The sequence below is a fragment of the Cryptotermes secundus genome, unplaced genomic scaffold, assembly GCF_002891405.2.
Source record: "Cryptotermes secundus unplaced genomic scaffold, Csec_1.0 scaffold162, whole genome shotgun sequence".
NCBI lineage: Eukaryota > Metazoa > Arthropoda > Insecta > Blattodea > Kalotermitidae > Cryptotermes > Cryptotermes secundus.
Window position 1 is genome coordinate 1,567,915 of NW_019739943.1, and position 18,004 is coordinate 1,585,918.

At 38.8% G+C, this 18,004-nt stretch overlaps 1 protein-coding gene across 4 annotated transcripts; it reads left to right on the forward strand.

Moving 5' to 3' along the window:
• Positions 1–10: 10 nt before the first annotated feature.
• LOC111872052 (zinc finger protein 501) lies at positions 11–16,877 on the forward strand. 4 transcript variants are annotated; one of them, XM_023865550.2, is made up of 5 exons: positions 11–154; positions 344–454; positions 1,433–1,519; positions 13,630–13,778; positions 15,920–16,877. In XM_023865550.2, the coding sequence occupies exons 3-5, from the start codon at positions 1,454–1,456 to the stop codon at positions 16,797–16,799; spliced, it is 1,095 nt and encodes a 364-aa protein (XP_023721318.1). In that variant the 5' UTR covers positions 11–154; positions 344–454; positions 1,433–1,453; the 3' UTR covers positions 16,800–16,877. The 4 variants fall into 4 exon arrangements, with proteins under 4 accessions (XP_023721318.1, XP_023721317.1, XP_023721319.1 ...); XM_023865549.2 differs by having other exon boundaries at positions 11–454; XM_023865551.2 differs by lacking the exons at positions 11–154; positions 344–454 and adding an exon at positions 8,817–9,011 and having other exon boundaries at positions 1,438–1,519.
• The last annotated feature ends 1,127 nt before the right edge of the window (positions 16,878–18,004 follow it).

Below are 18,004 nucleotides of genomic sequence, written 5' to 3' on the forward strand. Positions count from 1 at the left end.
ATCAGGCTGTGCATTGTCTGCATGGATCGGTAACGATAGATATTTTCAAGTTGTGTGAAGTGGAATTGAATATGATATTTCGGTCTAGGTGCTATGTATCCTTCGAAGATTTGTGTTTCCAGTAGAAACATTGCTGGAATATTACCCTTAAAGTGTAATGCATTTTCCTGGTAAACTGTAAACGTCTGTTTATGAAAGCGCTACTTATTTTATCAGGCATAGCTACATGGGTTTCATTTGAAGTTCATAATATACCAAGATTTTTAATTGTGCATAGTTTTTATGTTTAAATGGCGAAGATAAATCATTCTCATTATTGTTACACGAAGCTTGATTTTCACAGGAAGAATAATTTCACTGAATTTGGCTAATGAGAACAGGGTGTCTTTTGTTAAATGCCCATGCTGAGTAAACATCGTCATAGCAGGATGATGCGACTATGCATATTGAGATGGTAAGAAATTAAATTATTATGATACAAGTAATACAGCCAGGCAGCTGACATGTTAGGCACAAAAGGAATGGTATGACAATGAAGGCTCTTTTTGCTACACACCACAGTAGAAGTGGGACCGGTGGCTATATGGTTCCTGATTTGGCTTGGCTTAATTTGGTTTCGATTTTTAGGTTGGATGGTAGATTTGCTTTTTTTTTTTATTGCTAGTGGGGTGGGACTAAGTCCCTTGTGCTGCAGCCACATCTGGCCTATTGTACCAGCCCCAGATGATAGGTGATGGTGATTGTGGAACAATTGGTGGAATGAAGATTGGCAAGGGAAACCGAAGTACTCGGAGAAAACCTGCCCCAGCGCCACTTTGTCCACCACAAATCCCCCTTGACCAGACCTGGGATCAAACCCAGGCTGCCGCGGTGGGAAGCCAGCGACTAACCGCTTGAGCTATGGCGCTAGATTTGCTTAGTATAGAGGAACCAGAGTGTATATATCATTAGTAGCTGTGTGGATAAATTTGAATGTTATTTGCTATTGGTATATTAGTAAAAGTGCACATCTCATGTTGCCCAGGAAGTGCTTCCAACTGTACAAGACATGGACTCTGTATTATTTTCATGACAGCAGAGATAAGTGTGGGATGAAAGCAGGAAGCAAAGTAGGCTTTTTATGATTTTCCTCAGTATTTGTGTGCACATGCCAGAATAGTACCTTAGATTAGTCATGACCTCTTTCTTCCATGTTGTTTCCTGCTTGTTATTTACTAATCCTAGCATTGGCACTGAGTTACTGACAGTATCATTACGTAAACCACTAACAGATAAATGGTATAATGTGCACTTCTGTAGGAGACTTGGGGTTTCCATGGCAGTGAAGGTTCATATTGCAGTGTTCTATATAATGACACAATGTAGTGTCATAATACAGTTTTATCCATTTACATGATAGTGAAGTTCAGTGTTTTTATTGTTCCTGTTTCAGAATTGCTAATGGGTTACACCTATGGCAGGCAGTACAAAACCTCTCAGCCTTCTGGAGCCCGAAGTTATCATTACTGTGAAGGAAGAGGTCAGAATTTTATTTCCTCTTTTTTTTTTCTGTAATTGGTTTAGTTACATATATGGCAAATTAGTGATATCATCACAACTTCGATGATTGTTTTATTTTATATATTATGAATGAGACCATGTTAAGTGGTTTCTTACTGTCATGACATTAAATTTCACAGCACATTCTCACTTCATGGATGGAGGAGGAGGGAAAGCTGGCGGGGTGTGGTGCTGAGAGTCCCTGACAAAAAACTAGCATGTTAATAACTATTATGGTATGTGGGGGCCTTCTCAGGGACAGGGTCATTTGTATGAGCTAAGCAATGGAAAGTGAACATGATATTTGAATACAGTGTCAGGAGATTATACAGGACAAGAGTAACATTGAGCCAACAGAAGATTATGTGATTTTCTGTGGAAAAATGCAGTGCTTATTGTCACATCAGGACAGTTTTCATACATACGGGGATCAGATCGGTTAGAAGAACAGTTTGTTGGTGAGCTAGTGATAGGTACTCATCTGACACTGAGGAGGCATTTGTTGTAATGTGATCTTCCCCTTACCATTTTACACACCCTGTGGGAATAACCATGTTATGACGAATGACAGGAATTTCATCTTCATGGTGCATTATGTGACATCTCAGGAGATGACCATCTTGAGTATCTAATGTTGTGGCGTAGGGCTAGACATGTTCATTTAATTGATGTTATTCTCCTGTTTGAGTAATTTTATCTTGATTTTTGCTTGAAGTGCTGACTGGCTTGTATACAGCATACTTCTTTTGGCTTATTTTGGACTTCACCCATCGTCTGGTATGTAAAAGACAAAACACCACAACGTTTCGGAGACTGGATCTGTCTCCGTCTTCAGGTGGATAGCTCTTTCTAACAGGCCCAACTGAGTAGGTTTATCCTTCCCTATCCACCTGAAGATGGAGACAGATCCAGTCTCCGAAACGTCGTGGTTTTTTGTCTCTTACATACCAGATGATGGGCGAACTCCAAAATAAGCCAAAAGAAGTACAGTATACACCATTGTCAGAATCCTTTCAAGTCTATCTTTGTATACAGCATGTTTTATTATCAAAATTTAAGCCATTATTAACGTTCCTTCTTGTTACAGTTTCACGTACTGTTAGTCGGAACACTCTACAATTTGACAAGGGTTTGATTTTATTTAGTGGTGTACGTGGTATAGTTAAGGCTGTTTAAATTGGTATTTATCCAGCTGCAAGTAGCTTCAGACACTGGCACATTTATAAACACACACACATGTATTCACTTATTTATTAAGAAATAAAGTAAAAAGCGAAAATTTAATCAACATAAGATGAGAAGGTAATATAAATACAGTACAAAATAAAATGAAGATTAAAGTAAAAAAATCAGGTGAAATAATGTAATGGTCAAACTCAAAATAAGGTTAAAATGGAATGAAGTGGAAAATACAGTATGTGGAAGAGAGGGATAAAGAAAGAAGACCTTGAAAGGGCAGTTTGTAGAAGGACCTAGTAAGGGCCAGGGTATAGAGACCTTGTCACACTATTCGTGGAAGGAGACTTTTGAAGTTCCTTCAGGGAGCAGATGAGAGCCCTACATGAGTTGGTCAGGCATAAGCCATCCTCCCTGTTCATGGTTATAGGATCTCTGTTGTCTCCCTGTGTATCTAGGTTTGGTGGATAGAATGCTGGTAGTTGGATGTGATATCCCAGGTTTATGCTGTGTTCTAGTACAGCTGATTGATCTCAATGACAGAGATAGATTTGCCAATGTTGCATCATTATCCTGGCCTCAACAGAATGACATATCCAATATAGGTCTGTCTGTACTTGCAGGGGATGCTGTACATATTTGGTGTCTTTAGGTGTAGATCATTCTTTGTATGCTGATGGAAACTGGAAACCATCGTTAGTGGGAAGCCTACATGCCTACCTACTTATCACTCGGTGCTACAGCGCTTGGTGAGCCTTGGCCTCCTCTACAACCAGTCTCCACAACCAATGTGTGCTGCCATAGGAATGATGACCCAAGGCTGGTTGTTAGGTTTCTGAACAAAATTCTTTTCACAGGATTATGTTGTTAGCCTCATGCCCAACCCCCACCCTGGAGGACCATGATATCTCTCTTAGTCTGGACTCTACCCTTTGACCTTTGCTGCATGGGTGACCCTACTGGTAGTTAAAGTACCACAGGCATAGCTCTCCAGGTCACAGAGTCACGCAAGCCCCACCACCACGACAAGGTGGAGACACCTTTTGGAGGTTAGTGGGAAGCCAGCAGTCTTAATATGCCTGCCTTGGTGCAGAGGACCAGAACTTTTCGCAACCTGGTAGTCTGCTTGAAAAGTTGGAGTTTCTTAATGTCACTTTTAGAGGGAGTGGCTACAGCAACCAGCAGATTCCCTGGATTTGCAGACCACCTGTGACAGTTGCTCTGCCCAGAGAGGATTTTACCTCAGTTTCCATTCTACCCTATGTCAGTATCACCTTCAATGGTGCTTTTTGAGATGAGATATCTTCATGATGAGTTCCAGGTTCTCAGATTCGGTTTCAGAAAGACTGGCTACAGCAAACAGCATATTTGTCAGGCTCTTAGTCCACCTAGGAATTCCCTCTGCCCAGAGAGGGTTCTGCCTCATTTTGCATTCTACCTTATGTCAGTATGTCCTTCATTCACACTGATAGGGTTCTGTTCAGGAACAACATCAAGTCTGTTCCCTTACTGCAGAGGAAAGTTTTATCTTTGGTCTGAGAAGGTTGCCCTATGGTTAGGGATACTTGGCATGTATAGCATCTCCTCTGTGTGTGTGTGTGTGTGCATGCATGCCTTCATTGAATAGACTGGCCATTCCTCTGAAACCAGATTAAAGGAGCACTATTGTTATATCAGTCAGTATCATCTGGATGTCAAAGAACACAGGATTACCTTGGAACACTGCGTCTGACTCCTGAATACCAGCATCCTTTCCTTCAGCTCCAGATATATCGACTGGATCATATGGAGGTGACAGATTGAGCAGCGGCCCAGGATTTATTTTTTTTGTCTTGTTTCTGTTTTTGTATTTTAATTTTGATTTTGTCCTCATTCTTTCCACTCCTACTTTTTCACCATTTATTTTATTAATTGTATGAGGGGCAGTCAAAAAGTTCCTGGAATGGTGGTATAGCACTCTAATGGTAGGACATATGGCAAAGCTTACCTAATCACCTTCATAGTAGGACCCTTGCGCGCACACACACTTGCTCCATCAATCCTGCCATTGTTGGAAGCAGCGGTGGAAGGCTTCTTTTGGAATCTTCTGGAGCTCAGCCGTCGCATTCGATTTGATGTGCTCCATGGTTGCGAAACATGTCCCCTTGAGGCCCATTTTCAGAGTACGGAACAGCCAAAAGTCACTCGGAACGAGATCCGGAGAGTACGGTGGTTGAGTGATGACAGGAATGGTTTTCTTGGAGAGGAATTGCTGCACAACAAGCGATGTGTGGCTTGGTGTGTTATCATGAAGCAGAAACCACTGTCCCTGCCACTTGTCACACCACTCCCTCTGAACTGCATTGTGCAACCTCTGCAAAACTTGCACGTAGAAATGGCCAGTAACAGTACCAACTTCTTGTTCCAACTCCGCGATAATCATTCTTCCATCATATCAAATCAGTTGTCACACTTTTCCAATCATTTCTTCGGTTCTGGATGTTGAAGGTCTCCCGCTGTGCTGGTCATCCTCTAACATCTCCTGCCCATTCTTAAACCAGGAAAGACAAATCGTAAACTGCAGATTTCTTTAGTGCAGTATCACCGTAAACTTGCTGCAGGGCCAATAGCGTCTCTGAAGCAGATTTTTCCAATTTGCACATGAACTTGATGTTTGCACACTGTTCGAACTGCGACATTGTGCCGAATGACGAACGTTCATGTCTAATTCAAATGGAACAGCAACGACACCGCACACTGAAACCTGTCCAGACCTGTTGCGCCTCCGAGCAGACATGCTGCGCTTCCCACCACAACAGTGTATGCACTATCTTATCGCTTGTTCTCTATCTGCAGGGGAATTCCGGGAACTTTTTGACTGCCCTATGTAGAATGTATATTTTAGGTTATTTATTTAATGTCCTTTGTATTTTATACATTGTTTCTTTACTTAGAATTTACCTTTCACCTCTTCTCCCCTCTACAGGTCCAGCTGTTCTTAGGGCCACAGGTTCCTGTTCAGTTTACACCATTCCCAGTGGCTTGCTCTTCAATTATATCCGCAAATGCATCCCTTTTTATGGGTGTAGAATCCTATTCATTTTACACTGCACCTATTAGCCTTGGTCCTTGCCCCCCTTTCCCTATTTCACAGATGTTTTTTCTTATTGGAACTTACTCTTCATTCATTCATCAGTAATCTGTCAAGACGACAGGTCCACAGTCTCTTCCAAAACAGTTCCTCCATTTGATGCGATCTAGAGCTTTCTCCTTCAAATGAAACATCTCGCATACATGGTCTCTGGTTTTGGAAAGAGACTATCCAGGAAAAGTGATAATGTGGTAGTTTTTCCATTTGCTTTCCACATCGCAGTACAATAGGCGTTCAAACCACTCTGGTCACGCCTGTTGCTATACTTACTCTTATATCCTAAAAATGAAGGTATCAGTTTGTATCTGTCTACCAAACTATGCAAAGTCATATCCCATAAGGCAGTAATTTGCTTAAATCAGGTTTGATGAAGAGTGCCTAAGATTACTTGATCAAAAAGCTGAAGCTAAATTGAAATGATTGCAGATTTCAAGCCAAGTCAGTGGAGATAAACTGAACAGTGTATTGCATGAAACCAACATAACTCTCAGGAATGAAAAACTTGGATTTCTGAAGGGCAAATTTAATGAAATGAGCTGTGATCAGTTTGTATAGTGACTAACATAGAAGCTGCATGACATAGAAATTGGGGTTTGACTGCAGGCAGGTACAGAGGTTTTTCTCTTTTCCATCATGTCAAAAGTAGCTTTGTGGCTCACCCAGACACCTATCCAATGGGTACTTGGGGCTCCTTACTCAGAAGTAAAGCTAACTTGAAGTTGACCACTCATCTCCATTTAGTCCTGACATTAAGAGTGCATGGAGGTATACCTCCACTACCCCATATGTTTTCATATCTTGCACTTAATTAAAAACAGAGACAATTTTAACCATTTACCAAATCTAATTAAATCAGAATAAATGGTAAGGACAAAAATATTAGCATAGAAAAGTTTAACCTTTGCATGCCATGAGATGAGTAGGTTGGCTTGGCATGTTTGCATTAAAATTGCGGCATGCAAGGAATTGGCTTGATGTTAATCAGTTAGCACAGCAATTATGTCAGTAGATTGTATTAAGTGTGATTTTTTAGTATTTAGAGGAAGGAACTGCTTTTCACACTGCCTACACCTGTCGTCATTTGAGGGTGAACTGTGACTGTATTTTGGGTTTCCCTGTGCAACTATGTTTATCTCCAAGCAGCCTTGGTATTTATAGCAGGTTGTTCTGTGGCGAGACCTGGCAGTTAAAGGCCTGAGGGAGGTTACAAACCGAGAACTAACTTGGTAAAGTGTGGCAGTTGTAATCCATTTTAGTGTTACACAATATTTTAAGTAAGAGGAAGAATTACATAATTTGTTTAGGGTTAGTGATGAAATTTGAAGTTCTTACAGTGATGAGAGTCTGGCTTACAGTCTTCTGGGATATGCTGCCATGCAGTTCTCTAGATGGGTATCAATGTTTCAAAGGAACCTACTGCCTCCATTTTCAGGATACAAGTCCTGTCTGGAATATGGACTGATTAAACTCCTCATAAGGACAGTGCAGAGTAAACTCAACTAGGCAGTTTTTATACTGTGTCATAATTACATATGTACAATATAAGAATAATCATGGTCTGACTACTTTTGATTCACTTAACCCTTCATCATGGAAGGTGAAGTGTGCTTGCAGTCAGTTACGTTGTATGCAACAGGATGACAACTATACTTGCAACACACAAGCACTTGATTTGTAGATGTACTTCTTGAGATTTAGAAAAGGTTTCAGCACAGTTTATACGGTTTGAAAGATGATGAAACAGTCTTTGTTTTGATAGTCAAAGTGAACTCATTGGGTCTTTTTGTCAGAGTGTACTTTGATACTTTGCTTTTGCCTTGTAATTGAATGAAACCCTGCTGCAGGTACTGTCCTCAACAGACCAGTATAGTGCTTTCATCGTAATATTTCAGGTATGATATATATGATCAGCAGAGATCATGAACTTTATATTGACAAAAGAAATTGATTATGTTTCAGGAGAGATATAATTTAAAATTCCCTAACCAATTCATGTGTAGAGTATTTGCATTGTACTTCTGTCTCATGTGTTTCGAAATGCGAGTACACAGTCAAAATTCCATGTTCATTGAATATCAGTGTATATGGTCTGAATACTTTCTGGGGTCTGTCAGTCTTTATTGTCAATAGTGGAACCATGGTGTCAACAGTCAGGTTGAGAAATTTGACAGGCAGTGAAACAGCTGCATTAGTAAATGCAGAAGATCTTGTATATTCAGATGTTAATCCTGATGGTGGAGAGGGTGCTCATAATATTAGTGATCAGAGTGGTGATAATGATGCTGATGGATCCATTGTTGGTACAGATACATATTTGAGACAAGACATGATAAATTATGTTGCAAGACGGGAAATGTTTTTATGACTTAGTGGACCTCAAGGCAGTACACAGGCTGTGAGTGAAATTGTGGACATTTTTAAACTGATTATTCATAAGGAATTTGTTGGAAGGATTGCAGCAGGGACAAACCACTGTGGTCAGCAATATGAAAATTCTAAAGATAACATATTTTCTAAGAGATCAAGGGTGAATGGATGGAAACCAGTTACAGAGGACAACATTTTTGCTGCTGTAGTACTGTTATGATAATGGGCATTGTTCAAAATCCAGTCTTGAGGATAGACCTTTCATATAATTAGCTGGTAACGACACCCATACTTGGCTCTGTCATTTCTCTTGATCAGTTTGAATCAGTTTCCAGTTTCATACATTTTGCAGACAATGGGACAACAAATATGAAGTCCCACAAATTGTACAAAATCAATCCTAATCCTTGATGATTTAAATTCTAAAATTAAAATTCTCTACCTTCCTCACCAGAATATTTCCATAGTTGAGTCACTATCCTTATGGATAGGATACCTTTTTTGAAGTAGAACGTCTCTCTGTTTCCTCACATATTGGTATAAAAATCTTTGATTGTGTGAGTCTAGTACTAGCCATGTGTGTGGTCTTTGATTGTCTACACAGGAAAGGCTATGGTAATATAGTGCTCTCTGATCAGCAGTGACATAAAGCAAGAGTTCTGTGAATTTCTACACTGTGGCAGTTGTTTCATTCATAAGGGATATGCTATTTGGATGTACAGCTTCTACAGTTTCTGACATCTGGCTAAATTCCCAAGGTCGCAGAAACTGATTGTGCAGGGACTCTAAAACTAAACAGGTAGGATGTACCATCAAAAGTAAAAGAGTGAAAATAACGAGAGGTGAACACACTAAACCTGTGTCTTTCATTGGGACTAGCAGCGAGACTGTAGCAAAGGTATCTGTGTTGCACAATGACAAAACAAGACCAGTCGCCACAAAGCAAGGTCAGCAAGTTCAAAATCTGCTTTGTGTTATGGAATAGAACAAGTTTATGGGAGGTATTCACAGGATAGACCAGCTGATACAGATGTACCTTGTAGAAAGATGAAATATAAGTAAATAATACATGAAGCTCTTCTGTAGACTACTAAATGTGACAGTGTTGAATGCATTGGCAGCGTACAGGCAAACTGTAGAAAGAAAAGTGGATCATTTAAGATTAAGAGTTGCTTTAGTGCAGAGCTTATTAGTAAATATTCCAGTAGTAAGGCTGACAGAGTGCCTTCCTCAGTAGAATAACCCCAACAGGAAGGAAATAAAACCTCACAAAACAGTGTGCTGTGTGCAACAGATGTGGGAAAAGATGAGAAACATTGTGACAGTGCCCAAGTTTTAAGTGACCCTGTCTGTGAACGAGTGTTCTAGGTGTATCATGCCAAGAAGATTTCTAAGATACTGTTAGTTGCAATTTTCATAGTCATGTTAAACCTTTTCTTAACAAACACATTTTGTTCTAGTTATGTAGTACGTATTGTAAACATTCTGTAGACATTCATCAGTAAAAGTAAAAGTAAAGCTATCCCTGTAACAGGCCATGAAAGCCCATAGGGTTGTGAGACGTTGAGGTTCCCACATTATTTAGACAATTGGCTCAAAGATGGCAGTAAAGTTGTCAGCCTTATGCACCGGCCGTGCTTTACTCCCCAGGAAAATCATTTTAATTAATTCCTGGTACTCATTTCTGTTACAGGCCGAGTCGACCCCAGGGCCATAGTGCAGCTGGAAGGATTAGGTCAATTGAAAAAAATCCAATGATCTCATCCAGACTTGAACCTATGACCTTCCAGCTTGTAGCATAGCCCCTCAACCAACTACACTACCGTGTGCCAATCATCAGTACACTATCAAAATTGTATTAAAATTTGATAAAAATACAGAATTTGTGACCATTAGAAATCTGATTTTCTAGCTGATATTTGTAAAAATTGAATGCTGAGCAGAAAGTTCTCCTACATCAGGCTTTGAACAGTATTTAAATGCCATCATGCCAAAAGGTTAAACTCCTGAAATAGCTTCCTAGATGTGCACAGTACAACATCCCTATATTCTTTGGAATCATGGTTCATTTTCACTTTTTTTTTTCACTTAGTGGGGGGTGGAGTGCAGCTGGTTCCACTCGGCACGCCAGCCACTGATTGGCCTATTGATTATGATGATGGAGAATTTGGTGGAATGAAGATTGGCTGGGGAAACAGAAGTACTTGGAGAAAACCCGCCCCACCGCCACTTTGTCCACCACAAATCCCACTTGACCAGACCTGGGATTGAACCTGGGCTGCCACGGTGGGGAGCCAGTGACTAACTGCTTGAGCTATGGTGCAGTCTTCATTTTCACTTTACTGCCACTGATTGCCTGCAAGCTGTGCCCTTCTGATAGCTATAATCTGTATTTATCTCTCTGGCTATTCTTCCAACTTGTGAGCTGTTTTTGGCGGCCATAGTCTGCTGCAGATCACATGAACTTCAACAAACTGATATTTCTGTTACTTGACTGTGACAAATTAAAGCACACTAATATCTTGCTGTTTATGAAATAGTTTTATATTTGCATTTTCTTGTGTATTTTTTGGTCTAGTATTCCTGTTAATGTTGAATTTGTGCTGTGCTAGACATCATCATATTTCAGATTGACACCTGCATGCTAAGATGAATGATTAAAAATTGTTGTACTAGAGTTACTGGTTTGTTTGTAGGTTAATGCTGTAATGACTGGAGAGGTTATTTGATCTTCAATTAGATGAGAGGTTGAGGTGATTATACAGTATGTGGTATATTGGAAGGGATGAGAAAGGAAGGTGTTGTGGCCTGTCTCAAGGCACTCTCCGAGCATATACTGTATCTGGCAAGACTGAGAAACATAACTTTGAACTCAGTCCATATGATATTTAAACCAGGCGCTTCCTCAGTATGACTGAAATTTCTTACAACTATGCCAGCTTGGTAAATTTTGAGGTGTGACTTGTGACTCAAACATATTAACTGCATATAACAGAAGGTTGCGTCATCAAAAAGAAACTGGGAATAATTAGGACACAGTGGCATATTATAATTTTATACTTAATTCATTGAGGGGCATGCAGTAATAGTTGGTTGAGGCACTATGCTACAAGCTGGAAGGTTGTGGGTTCGATTCCTGATGAAGTCATTGGATTCTTTCAATTGACCTAATCCTTCCAGCTGCACTATGGCCCTGGGGTTGACTCAGCCTCTAACAGAAATGAGTACCAGGAATTTTCATGGGGGGTAAATGGCAGCAGGTGCATAAGGCTGGCAACCTTACCACCATTTATGAGCCCATTGTCCAGAAGATGTGGGATCCTCGACATATCACAACCTGATGGGCCTACATGGCCTGTAACAGGGATAGCTTTACCTTTTACTTATTTCATTAATATTAGGAATTTGTTTCAATCTTTCCTGAAAACATAATGCCTGTGAATTGTAAGACGGTTTCACTGAAATATTGACGTTAACTATTTGGCGTCTTAATATTGCATTTCAGCCAGGTTCATGAGAAGACAAAGTACTGAAAGAAATGTTTTTTCAAGCATCATATTTATTTATTTGCTCGTTCATTGTAAATGCTACCATGGATGCCACATATGATGTTACAGTCAGTGTTTGTATCTTTGCCAGAGCCATTACGTTGCATTAATATCCTGCAATTATAATTATGCTTTAGTACTAGATGTCAGTTGTATATTATATATGAAGTTCTAGATGCAAATAACAAAATTTAGTGAAATAGTCACCATGATTTCTCATCATCTCATCACAGTACATAATGAAGACTTTGTTTACATTTGGGGAATAACATTTCTGGTAAAATAGAGTATTAAACTTTACCAAAATGCTATTAGAGGGTGGCAGATGTTTACACAGTTCTGTTCTCTCAGTACACCACTGTTCACTTCTGAATACCGACACATTGTATCTAGTGAAAATTGTTGATTCATGAAAAATGTTTGTTGTGGACATTTTCTTTATTGGCACTATGATACTTTGTTCTAGATTCTGTTTTTGAATAATGAGTAGTTCCTGGACTAGGTCAAAAAAGAAATGCTGGCTTAACTTACTCAATCTTGGCTGCCATCTCCTTCAAAATAGTCTCCTTGGGGACATATACAGGAATTCCATTGTTTTTGCCATGCTTCAAAAGCAGTCATTTTCCTTAATGCTGTTGAATACCACTTGTGACTCCGTTTGGATGTCAGACACTGTTTCAAAATGTCCCTTCAGTTTCATTTTCAATTTGGGAGACAAAGCAAAATCACAAGGAGCTAAGTCTGGCGAGTAAGGAGGATGGGGAATGATTACCATGTTGTTAGTTACAAACTCTGTGGATTTCAGGGATGTGTGTGTGTGGGCATGTCGTTATGAAGAAGCCAGTTGTGGTTGCGCCAAAGTTCCAGTCTTTTCATCACCATTTTTTCCCAAACAGCTCAAATCATCACAGTAGAAGTCAATGTTGACCATAGTGCTAGGAGGGACAAATTCATGGTGAACAATCCACATTGAAAAAAACAATGAGCATGCTCTTTGTTGAACTCTGGACCTGCTGCTCCTTTTTTTGCTCTTGGTGATTGTGTACTCTTCCACTGCGATGATTGTTGCTTTGTTTCTGGATCATAGCCGTCATCACCTGTTATGACCCTAGAAATAAAAGTTGGGTCCTTGTTAGCCTTCTCTTGTAGCTTAAGACATGTTTACATGCTGCTGCTTTTGATCATTTTTCAAGAGTCACACAGTGCTGCCCATGTTCAAATTTTCTGTTAATATCTCCAGGTAAACTCAATAACCAGTACCACTGGTGTCTACAAGCTCATGGATTGTTCAGCGATGGTCTTCATCGAAGAGTTCTCAAATTTTTTCAACATTTTTGTCATTTTGCTTATGCTTGGTCTCCGAAACATTCGTCATCTTCAGCTGACACTCAGCCGTCCTTGAAACATGATTACCATTCAGAAACTGCTGTCTGGCTTAAAGAATGTTCTCCAAAAGTCTGACGAAGCATTTCAAGGGTTTTGGTAGCAGATTTACTGAGCTTCGTGCAAAACTTGTTATAGACACGTTGCTCGATTTTGCCATCCATCGCTGAGAAAATGAAATATGAAGTCGAAAAAGCACTCGTGTAAAAACAATGCATGTTCACAGCGTGGTGTCACGTGGCAGACTGATGCAATAAGCTTGCGGAAGTGAGACCCTGGCCTCCTCCTCATCTCCTTTCACTGAGGAAGTTACAAAAAATTTGAAAATAGAATATGTGTTTCAAACTGTCTCACATTTTATTACAAATTTTCTTGTTAATGCATACTGAATACAAATACTGAATATGTATTACCAAATATATATGAGAATTATTTTACTCTCAGCAGATCAAAGTATACCCAATATAATGGAATATTTGTTTGTAGCAAGAAGATGGGAGAATTTCTGAAGACATGTCTGATCAAATTGAGAATAGTGAATTAATTTTAGACATGAAAGGCACTGAGAAAGGAGCTGTTAATGAAGTGAAGGTAGGCAACATTCAAGTGGGACTGCAGCTCTTCTCAGTAAACAGGTACCAGGACTGTAACAATACATATGTGTATAGTTTCTGGGATCAGTGGAGTACATGGTGATCTTGCCTTCTGTGGTTATCAGCTTAAACCCCTTGCATGGTACTTCTTTATTTCATTACAAAGTTGATTCATTGTCTTGACTAGCCTTGTGGCGAAATGTGTCATTTTAATCTGTAGTTGTAAGAGTCCATGTCAGTCATTGTGGTGTGTTTGTTGTGATAACATTGTTTCAGCATAATAAGAGTATTTATTTCACTCCTGCAAGGTTGCTTCTAAACTGTTGTACCATTTACTATATTTAATGTAAAAGATAATTATCAACTGATCATGGATTTCCAGCGTTGTAGTCATTCATATTCCGAATAGGAAGTACTTGATTAATGATTGTTAATTAAATTGTTTGCCACCTGCCAGAATTAAATTGAAACCTGTAAATTAATTTGGAAATGTTAACTTCATCGGATTATTGTACAGGGACTATTGCATCATCTGTATATGTAAAATATATAGTAGCTTGCTGAAGTTAGAATAGCTCAGGATGTGGACTGGATAACTTGAGATTGATTCCTTACAACAAATAAATCTTTTTGATTCACCACCACACGCAGACTGAAAATGGAGCCCTCCCAGCCTCATATTCATTGGATAACAGAATCCTTTCCCCAGGATAAAGCAGCCAGTGTTGTGAATCTGACCATTTGGCACCAAGCTTATGATTGTGTTGCTGTCCCTTCACCCCTCAATGCTTAACTAAGCACAGGAAAAGGTTTTTGTATGTACTGAAGTGGTTTATTCATGCTTTCAGAATGTTCTGGGAATCTACAAGTAGTTCACAGTTTTCTTGTCCTTCACTGTGTGTATCCTAATTTGATATAATGTCTATACTTTATACCTCTATTCAAATCATGAGGTATCTGTGATTTTGTTTATTATTGTAGGCTCATGTTGTGTGTCATTTGAATATACCCTTTTTGTTATTTCTCAGAAGTCCAAGCATGTTTTATGTTTGAATCTAGGAACATGCAACCATTGCAGTCTTTCCTACATATTGTGTTATAAATACTGTGGAGCATTCATCATCATACTATGGGAAAACTAGTTTCTAAGCTTTGTGCTCATCAGTATTAGTGATGATTTTAAATTCTTTCTATATTTTGTTATGATTTCTCCAAACCTCTGTACTTGTCCGAGAATTTATCCTAATAATCCTCTTGAAACTCTGTATCAGTCTTTCTTTTTATATTGTATTATTGCATGTTAAATAGTTATATGCCTGATGATCTCCTTGGTTTTTGAATCACATATAGTGGTCAGTTTCTGTTGCACCCTCCACATTTTCAGACTTCCTACATATTATGTGTCTTAATTCCTGCATGTACATATGCAACTCTAAACTTCAGAGAAATGAAGAATAAAGATAGAGTATTGTACATTAAAACTTTTTGTTTGTTTTACGTTTCCCATGAGCAACATACTTCCCTACTGTGGAATTACACACACATATGTTGGAGACATTTTTCATCAAAAATTCCAACACATATTTTGACTGAGTGCAATATTTTGTGTTATATAACTCTAGCTTGGAAATATGCAGTTAATTTTCTCATGTTAAGTAAAGCATTTTTACAGTCAAACACTGACATAACAATATGAAAATAATAATATAAATTGGTATAGAAGAGAGTCTCTTAATTCCATTTGTATGACAGGTTAATTTTGCATTATTGTGGTATTCATTTGTACTTCATATACAAAGCAGAAGTTATTTAGGTTAAAAGTCGCATTTGTTGTCTTTAATTTGCAAACAGATATGCCAAGTCATTACATGGAGTTTATTTCCCTTATCTTGAATGGTAATCTTAGCTGGGGGGGGGGGTTCCCTCTGTCCTTTGGAGCAAGAAACTGAACCCAGATAAAGGCTTGCTACTTGTATTTCCCATCTCTTATTCCACATTTAAATATCCAAGAGGCACTCAATAAATATGTAATTCACTTAATCGTAGTTTGCTTGAATATCTCTAAATGTATTTGTAAGGAGCATAAACATTATCCTTTAGTAAACTTATTATGGTTGATCTTTAGAGGAAAGTGGTGGTTGTTAGAGAAAGTGTAGGAGGTTTGTTTATATTTTTAATTATAGAGCACATGGAGTGACGAATATCTACAATGAAGCACTGGATTTGTCTTTTGGAAGGAATGCAGTTTCAAAAGAAGTGGAAGAAATTGTTAATCAGCAGACATATGCCATTAATGAAGATGTGAATAAGTTTGCATGTCAAGCGTGTGGAAAATGTTTCAGCCGGCGGAGTACATTAGATATTCATAGTGTTGTTCATTCTGCCCTCAGACCTTTTGAATGCAGTGAATGTGGTAAAGCATTCAAAACGAAGTCATACTTCAATCAACATCGAGTCCTCCATATGGGTGAAGTTCATGAATGTTTAGTATGTAGTAAAACATTTAAGCATAAGTATGATCTAGCAAGGCACTTTAAACTTCATGAAGGTTCTGGCTATAAGTGCAGTGCTTGTGAGAAACAATTCTGTTCCTCCCAGCAGCTGCAAGACCATATGAGGACTCACACAGGTGAAAAGCCTTACCAATGTTTTGAGTGTAAACGATCGTTCAAACAAAGGGCCCATCTTGCACGTCATGTGAGGCAGCATACAGGAGAACGTCCACACGAATGTTCCATTTGTCAGAAAGCTTTTGTGAGTAAGCATGATCTCACTGTTCATGTAAGGGTACACACTGGTGAGAAACCATACAAATGTGATGAATGTCACCTCATGTTCAAGGATAATCGTGCTCTAAAGAAACACACTGTTACACATACTGGAATAAAACATCATGTTTGTTTGGTATGTGAAAAGGCATTCTCACGAAGAGCAGATCTGCAGAATCATAATAGGACTCATACTGGTGAAAAGCCTCACGTGTGTAGTGTGTGTAAAAGGGCTTTTGCTGTGAAAGGTCAGCTTTTAAAGCACACCAAGAGAATCCACAACAGACTTAAATAAGACTCAGTCGAATGAGAAATGTCTTGTACTCTTGTGTCTCACAATGAATGTGCTAAATAAAATAATGTTATAATTTTATCCAGTATGTTACAATTATTTTTCAGAAGAACTATAATGAGATGAATTGCCCTTGTAGTTTACAGATGGAAGTTGGAACAGAGTCATCATTACAGGGTAAGTTTACTGGTATCTATATCTACATCACAAAGATGAAATTGCAACTGATGGTCAGTCAGTCAATCTATCTTGGTGTCGAGCCTCATCTGGGGCTTATGACCAGATATTAGTTTGTGTTTGACAGTTACTGCCCTGCCCATGTGGGGTGCCCTCTCTGATGATATAATGGGGCTGTTATCAGAGTCACATTCTGCAATAATAAGTCAGTTGTCAGTATGTACAATATATTTACATTTTACATGTTATTAAAAGTATGTATATACAATATACTTTTGTACAAAGCCTATTGTCAGTCCAGGCTTAGTACAGCAGATCATGCCCTATGTTCAGTAGCTCCCGCTACACTGACAGTTCAGTCACTTGAATGGTCATATGCTTTCCCATCGCCAAGTCTAACCGGAGCTTGCGTTGTTCATTGTTGTGAACATTAGCATTTTCATGGTTCTGTATGACTTCTGCTTGTTGCCTGCATAATTTTGTTATAATCACATAAGTACAGAAGTTTGAAAGCCATGTGCAAATCATGAACTTTTGTGTGCCTTGGAAAATTTACAGTTTTGCAGAGAACCTTGTTTTGCAGATGCTGAAATTTCATTAGATGGCTGTCTGCTGCAACCTCCCAGGTGGGGCAATCACAAATCATTACACTCCTAATGAGTGCTTTATGGAGGGTCACTTTAATGTTAATGCTTAATTGCTCAATTCTGGATAGGGAATATACTCTTAATAAATGTTCTGAAGGTCCTGGCTTTCATCATTTCTATGTGCCATCATCATTTAACTTACAATGTTCTTTATTAAAGTCCATCACAACACAACAGTATAAAGGTGCTAAAATTAGCTTGGCTACATATTTCAGCTCATAAAGTAATCAGGCAAACACATGATTACCATATTCACTCACTACTGAACTGCAATTGCGATGGTAAAGTTGGATACTTGACTATGGTATAAAAGTACAATGAACTATAAACTTATTAAAATGAAAGTTATGACATAAAATAAGGTTAAAACTCTTCAGTTGATAC

Excerpts from the sequence above, each read along its gene's own strand:
- LOC111872052 (XM_023865549.2), top strand. The coding sequence starts at position 1,454 with ATGGCAGGCAGTACAAAACCTCTCAGCCTTCTGGAGCCCGAAGTTATC. Across the intron at positions 1,520-13,629 it reads TCATTACTGTGAAGGAAGAG|CAAGAAGATGGGAGAATTTC; the intron begins GTCAGAATTTTA and ends ATTTGTTTGTAG. Across the intron at positions 13,779-15,919 it reads CAGCTCTTCTCAGTAAACAG|AGCACATGGAGTGACGAATA; the intron begins GTACCAGGACTG and ends TTTTAATTATAG.